The 8,983-nt window shown below is 42.7% G+C and overlaps 1 protein-coding gene across 1 annotated transcript; it reads left to right on the top strand.

The window, feature by feature from the left end:
• Positions 1-7,135: 7,135 nt before the first annotated feature.
• Positions 7,136-8,480, top strand: LOC141601701 (uncharacterized). The gene is made up of 2 exons (XM_074421997.1): positions 7,136-8,157; positions 8,246-8,480. The coding sequence occupies exons 1-2, from the start codon at positions 7,136-7,138 to the stop codon at positions 8,478-8,480; spliced, it is 1,257 nt and encodes a 418-aa protein (XP_074278098.1).
• Positions 8,481-8,983: the final 503 nt, after the last annotated feature.

The following is an 8,983-nucleotide window of genomic DNA, read 5'->3' as shown; positions in this document are numbered from 1 at the left end:
AGCTCATCAGCTACTCGATCGAGTAGGCTGAGATCAGAACACCCCTCAAGTATCACACTTGCAGTTACTCGATCGAGTTAGGGGCACTCAATCGAGTAGCCACAGGTCGAAAAGCCTCCAAAAAAAAATTCATGCTAAAACAAAACAACTATATAAACACGAGTCGGAACGCCTTCCCGACTCCAATATCCTGCACAAACTGTCTAATGTACTCAAAATACGGCCTTATGGCCAACCATACATACCAAAGTCTGATAAAGTACTACCAACAAAACAAATACTATCCACTACAAATCCATGAAACGATAGAAAAGAAAAGGAGTATCATCACTCCACATCCTGCTCATCCATGACCTCGTCACCACCACCATCACCAGACGTGCCCGCTCCTACTGTATCATGACCTGCGACACCACCAGCACCAGCATCTGCGCCCATACGCCATGGGGCCAAGCAACCGTAGGGATATGACTGAGGCTCTCCCAAGTAGACCTCTCCACACCAAAAGAGTGGAAAACTCTACTGTCGTCCCCAATGCCTCTCCACCACACCGACTGAGCTCCCTCGGTCCCGATGCCCTGCACAAACGCCATCTCATGGAGGTTCCGGAGTGTCAAGGTAGAAGACACCCTCTCCGTGAGCTCGCTCACTCTCATCCCCGGGCTGTAGAAAGGAGGATAACCGGGGTACTGGTACTGTGGAGGTACTGGCTGCTCTGGCTGTGTCTCAGCCACCCTCTCCCTCACTCGACATGGTCCTCTCCCCACTCTAGGCTGGGCATCCTTGAATCTCACCTGGTCCCCCTTCCTCGGCTCGGGCATCACCACCAGGATATCTGGGCCAATGAGGTACACCTGCCTCTCAGGAACCTCCTCCTCCTCCTCGTCAGAATCGGTAGCTACCACTGCCGCCGGTAAAGGCTCAGTCGCTGGAAGGTGCTCAGGAGCAGGTATACGCATCCAACTCATACCCCACACTCTCCATGCCAACCCACCATCCTCCAATGTTCTCAACCATTTCTGGTCGAGGAAGTACTCTCGGTCCAAGGTAGGCTCCATAGGGCTCAAGGGGGTATAGGCCGAGGAGGCCTCAAAGGTAGTCAGCCTCTCTGCCAACCGAGTGGCAATGGCACCACAACTCATAAAATGGGTGTCGGACGAGGCCATCAAGGCTAAACTGGCACACACTATGTCAGGGGCACTAAAGGTCACTCTCTGAGATCGGGTGGGGTTAAGGTACTGGTGTGACCATAATTAGCGCATATTTAGCCCCCGAATTAGCCTTGTTCCCATGCTTTTTAGTGCCTATTTGGGTCATTTCTTATCTTTAGTTCTTTGTTTTGCATATTCTTTGAGATTTTGATCCCTTGGTAGGAAAGGAGTAAGAATCTTGCATTTTCATGGCAAAACGAGGCTAAATTGATTGTATTCAATGACCAAGCATCAAGAAGAGACAAGACTAGAAGGACTTTGTACATATCATAGTAGAAGAACAATGTTGAGAAAGGATCCTTGCGTCCCCAAGGAAATCCCCAAGGAATTTATGAAGAAAAGGGAAGAAAAGAAGAAGAATTGACGCTGACCAACAATCCGAACGGATTGCAGACAATCCGTCCGTCCAGCCTCAACAATCCGAGCGTCCCTTCTTGGAATCCGCTCGGATTCCCCCTCAACAATCCGAGCGTCCCTTTCCTGAATCCGCTCGGATTGCATCGCCCAAATCCGGCCGTCCCGACTCTAATCCGCCCGGATTCCTGCACAGCACGGATTTCATTCTTCAAGCTACGAAAAGAGAAGCCCTTCTCTCAGAAAATACCGGGTCCTCCTTGCTCAACTTAAAAAGTGTAATTACTAGTTTAGCCCTTAGTTAACCCTAATGCATCCTCCCTAATTTTCACTATAAATACCCCATTAGTCTAATTAGAGGAGCATGTTCTTCTTATCAATATTTAGAGTAGTTAATATCAATCAAATCTCTCTTCAATATTGTAATCAAGTATTAATCAAATTTTAATCCAAGTTTTAGTTCTTTAATCTCTCTCTTGTTCTTCCTTTATTTTGGGTAATTAGAAGATTATTGGGTTTATTGGGAGATTGACAACCTTCCATCAATCATCAAGTTCTTCTATTATTCTTTGCATTATTATTTTGGAATCATTAGTAGGTATAATCTCTTAATCCCTTTTTAATTATTGCTAATTACTTTCATTTATTCATCATGTTTAACTTTGTTAGTATGATTGACAACCTTGCTAGCATGATCAACATGATAATGAGTGAGTAGTCTCTTAGCTAGGGTTTAATGGGTGATTAGGGGAAACCAACATGGGGAATGATTCATGCTTAAATCAATATGCTTTCATATCTTATTTGCTTGCTTGTTTTGATCTTAATACATGCACATGTTATATTTGATGAAATGCTAAGCCTATGAATCCTTGCATTTACTATCATCTACTATCCTTTCAATGAGACTTGTAAGACATAACCCAACTCGAGTCTTGTTAGACCATGCATGTGTTGAGTAGGAAAGATTAAGTCGACTTGTAGGTGTTGTACAATCTAATCGATTCGGCTCCGGGACCCAAACTTTCCTAGGATTGTAAGATATAACCCAACTCAATCCATCACAACAATAATTGCTTGCTTATAATTTGAGAACATGTTTGTATGATCATATCCCATGATTCCCCTATGATCCCATGACACCCTAGTGCCTTTAATCAATTGTTTACACCCCTTTAATTCATCTTGCTTGTTTATTTTCATTGTTATTCTAGTTTAGTAACCTTCTACATCAACCCAATTTGTGACACCCCTAGACACTACTAGTTACAATAGAATTCTCATTTCAATACCCGTCCCTTGGGATCCGACCTTTACTTGCCTCTTTACTAATTGTAGAGTTGTTTGTGAAGTATAAATTGTGTTTTGTATCGACCATTGACCAACGACCACATATACTTAATTGTGAACACGAAATGGCCTCGATCAGGTACGCCACCAGCAACATCAACTCGTGTGAGTTAAGATTACTCACATCCTTCCTCTCATAAAGCAAACAAGTCAAGGCACGAAGAAAGATCTTCAAGGTGACATGTTGGACATCGTTAATCAACATGTTACTCGAAGTGGGAGCGGGTTTGCCGGTAAAGCAAGGCATAAGGCTACTAACCCCACACTCAGACGGGATGTTCCTGAGAGCTCCCTTGGCGGGTTTAGCAAGGCCAAGGTGAGTGGCAAACATATCCATGGTAAGGAAGAAACTTGTGTTCATAAGGCGGAACTCAACGGTCTGCTCCACCGCATTGTACTTAAAGGAACTCATAAACTCAAGGGTCAAGAAAGCATAAGAATGTTTCCGGAGACGGTACAACCCAGTCATCCCCAAGGTCTCGAAGATATGCCGGTCTCAATCCCCAAGTCAGTCAAAAGAGTTGTGTCGATACAACGGGTGGGTCTAATCTTTCGTCTCTGTAAAGCAACAAAATTATCCCTTTGTATAAAGTCCACAAAGACAACAGACGGGTACTCGGGTACTGCTGGGACCGTAGGTCCCCCACTCTCCTCTCCTACCTCGGGCTCAGAAGCCCTCCCCCTCTTGCTCTGACGGGTTCCCACAGTTGGTCTCGGTATCTGTTTTGTAACACAACCTTAGATTCACATATCACATATACTTGAAAACATGTAAAACATTCATGTATGATCATGGAAAAGAGTTACTACGTACACACTTTCACCAAACAATCCAAAAATTATAATTATAACTCTCAAATTTACCATCATACGACCTCACAGCTGTATAAAAAAAATTATGACAAGTATAGCATCAATTACCAACACAACTACTAATTTTGATAAGTATACCTTCAAAATAGCTTCACAATTGGACAAGTTTCACAAAAGTGTAAGACGAATTTCAGTTTGGGGCACTTTTAAGACGGAGTTTTAAGACAATTTTTGAGTAAAATTCATCAAAATCAACTCTAAACATGGTATATACAACATACATTACCTAATTTTCTCCCTTTTATGTACAAAAGACAACCAAAATCCAATTTAAAATCTCAAACCCTAGAAATTTTGAGTCCTATAATCCCCCTTTTCGATTCGATTTTTGCATAACTAACATCAATAATCAATAAATTGAAGCAAATAGATTATATTACAACAATTACAAGCAAGATTTGGCACATATAAATCGATTTTTCAGCAAATACCAACATCCTACATGCTTCTAATTAGTCAAAAACACAAAAATAGGATAAACATTCATACCTTGATCGTTTGGCAAGCCAAAGAACGAATTAAGCAAGGGAAAACACAAGATTCAAGCACAAACTCACAAGATTGAGAGTAACTTTGAAAGAGTTTTAGAAATTAGGGTTTTGTTTGAATGAAGAATAAGAAAGAAAAAGGATGGAAAAAGTATAAGAATCTCGTAATCCACCCGGGTACTGTTCACTTACTCGATCGAGTAAGTAGGTTACTCGATCGAGTGTCCTCTACTCGATCGAGTTGGAGTTAATCGGTCGAGTTTTCCGCTGGCAGATCTAACTTTTCGACGTTATAACTTCCTAACTAGATCAAACGAGGCCTACTCGATAGAGTAGATACTCTTACTCGGTCGGGCAAGTTTAAGAACAAGGTCAAAAGTTACGAATTCAAGTAACGGTTCCTGCAAAACAGCAAGGTGTGGCGATTCCAAAATGAATTCGGGAATCGTCACCGATTGTTATATTCATTCACGACATATTACTACCACACAAATGTAACGTATCGATCTAACAGAATTATCACTCTATCCCACACATTTTACTTTGTTCTATAACAAACATTACGCATCCAAATGACTACGCTATTAGCTTTATCATGCATATATTCAACACATTTCTTTACCCCTAATCATGCAATCGCAACTTCAGCAATACAACTCCTAATCATATCAATCTAAGCATTCATCGAACATCAAGCTAGCACTTATCGTCCAAGCTTACTAATAATTTAACCATGTCACGACAAATTATCAACTAGATTACTCAACTCAACTATGTCGTATCACGGAAGCATTCAACCATTCATCCAACATACATACCAAATACTACTCTAGCAATTGTTACAACTAATTCAAAACTTACTAATTATCATCATTACCACATACAAGACTCACAACTTTTATACCGATGCACAAAGAACGATTTAGAAAACATGACCATCACTATATAACACCAGACTGTCACGTATTATAACCATTCCACCACTTCCACTACTTCCATTCACACTTCTACTCATTCACAGATTTTCGCAGTTTCTCATCACAATCCCACAGACCAGCATTCATAAAGACCCCATCACAAACATTTCTATCATAACCATTATACACACTAGGCCCACAAATTCCGACTCGACACTCTCATACCCGGTGACTGGCTTAAGCATAATGGGGCCAAAATTTTGAAATGAGGGCGCCTACTCACCCAAAATCTAGCATCAGCTGGGGCTCCCAATATACATACACCAGGTTCATTTTATTAGACTCACTACGTTCATTAGGCTCATTTGTTACAGGTTCCAAAATCGTCGCTCTGATACCACTTTGTGACACCCCCATATACTCAGGAGCCTTAACAAGACCTTCCCTAGCATATAAGGGCGTCACCATCTCTGTTGCCCAAGGACAGTAAATATCAAATGTCGATAAATGAACAATTAAGTTATTTTACAAGTAATTAACAAAACTACTGATATAAAGATACAACTCAAAAACCACTATGTGAACTACTTCCGTCGTTACACGTGAGAGACTCATCCCGCCAAGCACCCAGCTAACATCCAGATCACAACCTGATAAGATAGACTGCTCACCATAAGGGATCACGGCAGAGACAACAGAAACAAACAACAAGACAAAACTACACAAGGTCAGTAAATGTAGAAACACACCAACAACCACAGATACAATACAGGCACCACAAAACATACACACATCACACCTCCTCCAACCAATCATCGACTGTCCACTGGACCAGCCCTGCCAGTGGGGGACTGCAGCCGTACCCACCAAATCCCCGCTCATCATACCGAGCGATAAACCCATATCCATTAATGTGCACATCCCCTCCCGTGGCGGGTTCCACGGAGAGCGAACAAGGGGCGTGAAGCCACTCTCGCAAGTGACTCCACTCAGCCGAGGACGCACCTCGAGAACCAGAGACAAACAATCACAATCAGCTGCACCACAACAATGATAAACGAAACAACACAACACCAACCAACTATCACAATCAAACAACCACAGCGACACTACAACAACCAAACCACATCAAAAGACACTCTTGACGACCAACAGTACTGAGTAGGCGAACCTACCTTTAGCGCACCGCAGTGATCCCGCTTCCGATCACGAGACAGCAATGAACCAAGCAACACACCTATACAAATAGTACAACCATCTATCACTATCGCTACCACCCTAATAGAAAACAATGATAACGATGATGATGATGACGATAGCATACCTAAGCATAGCAATCCGGCGTCAAGACCGCTACCCGACTCAAACAACCCATCCCCATGGCATAAGTATCCTCAAGGACCTCACAAGTAAGGAACTATGGTGAAGGGAGAAGAAGAGACGACATCTAGGTTTAGGGAAGAGAGACGGAAATGATTTGCGGTTTCACCAAACAGGATTTATAATTCCCCGCTGTAAACCTGTTACTCGATCTAGTAACTAACTTACTCGATTGGGTGACCGCTACTTGATCGAGCTCCCAAGCTACTCGATCGAGTAGCCTCGACAAGATCGAGTACCACACACTCAAAGCTTATCACGTCACAAGCCATCCCTCTTGGGGTTTCCCCAAGGTCAAGATCGGTGTCTAAGGTCAGTCAACGTCGGTCAACGGGTCCCTAAAAGGACGGGTATTACAGCCGTGCTTCAACAAAATTGGCTCACCGACTCTAGGATTGGTAACCTTGAGACCCAAGTTGGTCAAATTCTCAACACACTCACTACACAACCCACTCAAGGAGGGAGCCTCCCTTCTCGTACAATTCCTCCACTCACCAAGGAACAACCAAAAGCGGTTTCTTTGAGGAATGGTAGGGAGTTGGTAGAGGCACCCAAGGCTCCTATGAAATCAAGGCCACTTCCGATTGTTCATGAAGTGGAGGATGTAGTTGAAGATGAAATTGAAGTAGTGGTGGAACATGGAAAAGCATCTACACCCGATAAAGTCAGGATCAATGAACCACTTCCGAAATACGAGCCACAAGCTCCATTTTCAAGTGCTTTAAATGACACAAGGATAATTGACAAGAAGACTTCAAGCCTTTACGATATCTTTCGTAAAGTGGAGGCAAACATTCCACTTCTTGACCTTCTTAGTAGTGTTCCCAAACATGCAAAATTTTTGAAAGAGTTGTGCACTACTAAGAGGGCCAACAAGGCAAAGAGTATGAAGAAAGTGAGGGCTAGTGAACATGTGTCGGCTATGTTTCAAAAACGTTTGCCACAAAAATGCGGAGATCCGGGCATGTTCACTATTCCTTGCAAGATTGGTGACTTGGATTGTCAAAGGGCTATGCTTGATTTAGATGCATCTATTAATGTCTTGCCCACTTACCTTTATGAGTCTCTCAAGTTGGGACCTTTAAAACCGACTCGTACGGTTATTTCTTTGGCCGATAGGTCCAACATCTACCCTATAGGAATTGTTGAAGATGTCTTGGTGAAAGTGGGGGATATGATTTTCCCCGCCGACTTTTATGTAATTGAAATGGAACCCGAGAAAGGCTCAACTCCCATTTTGTTGGGAGGGCCTTTCATGAGAACTTCCAACACCAAGATAGATGTATCTAGTGGATGCCTTACAATGGAGTTTGAAGGGAAAAAGATTGAATATAGAATACATGAGGCAATGAAATACCCTATCGAGACCTCTTCTTTGTGTTTTCTTGATGTTTTTGAACCAATTATTCAAACCGTGTATGAATTGTGTAAAAGTGACACCTTGGATGTTGCTTTAACTAATGGCATGGTTAGAGAGGATATGGGGTATGTCTTGTCTTGTAATTTGCAGGAAACTATCCAAGAGTTAGAGGAAAATCCGCCAATGGAAGTGGGAAGAGAAGGAAGCAATCCGGAGGGCAGAAGGTTTTTCGCACCGTGCGAAAAAACAGGGTCCAAAACTCGCATGGTGCGAGTTGTCTGCTGTCCAGGATTTTTGCTTCCTTTCTTCCAGTTTGTTAGAAGAGCTACCAAAGAAGAAACCCATTCCTTCTATTGTCAAGGCCCCTATTGTTGAAATGAAGCCCTTACCAAGCCACTTGAAGTATGCTTTTCTAGGAGATGAAAAAACTTTACCGGTGATTATTTCAAGCAAGCTTTCAAGTGAGCAAGAAGAAGCTCTCATTCGAGTTCTAAAGCAACACAAGGAAGCAATTGGGTGGACAAATGGCCGACATAAAAGGAATTAGTCCCACTTTATGCATGCACCAGATTCTTTTGGAGAATTAAGCCAAACCCGTTCGCCAACTGCAAAGGCGTTTGAACCCCCCAATGATGGAAGTTGTCAAGAAGGAGGTACTCAAACTCCTTCATGTAGGTATGATCTATCCCAACTCCGATATTCAATGGGTTAGTCCAACCCAAGTTGTACCAAAGAAGTCCGGGCTAACGGTAGTCGAAAATCATGAAGGTGTTTTGATTCCCACTCGAGTTCAAAACGGGTGGCGAGTATGCATCGACTACCGTAGGTTCAATGCCGTGACCCGAAAAGATCATTTCCCGCTTCCCTTCATGGATCAAATGTTGGAAATGTTGGCGGGAAAATCTTTTTATTGCTTTTTGGATGGATACTCGGGTTATTTTCAAATTCCAATTGCACCCGAGGACCAAACAAAAATCAACTTTCACATGTCCCTTCGGAACGTTTGCCTATAGAAAAATGCCTTTCGGTCTTTGTAATGCACCGGGAACG

This window comes from Silene latifolia, chromosome 9 (assembly GCF_048544455.1).
Source record: "Silene latifolia isolate original U9 population chromosome 9, ASM4854445v1, whole genome shotgun sequence".
In the NCBI taxonomy this organism is placed as follows: domain Eukaryota; kingdom Viridiplantae; phylum Streptophyta; class Magnoliopsida; order Caryophyllales; family Caryophyllaceae; genus Silene; species Silene latifolia.
Note: the sequence above shows the minus strand (reverse complement) of the source record. Positions and strands in the feature narration are given on the sequence as shown.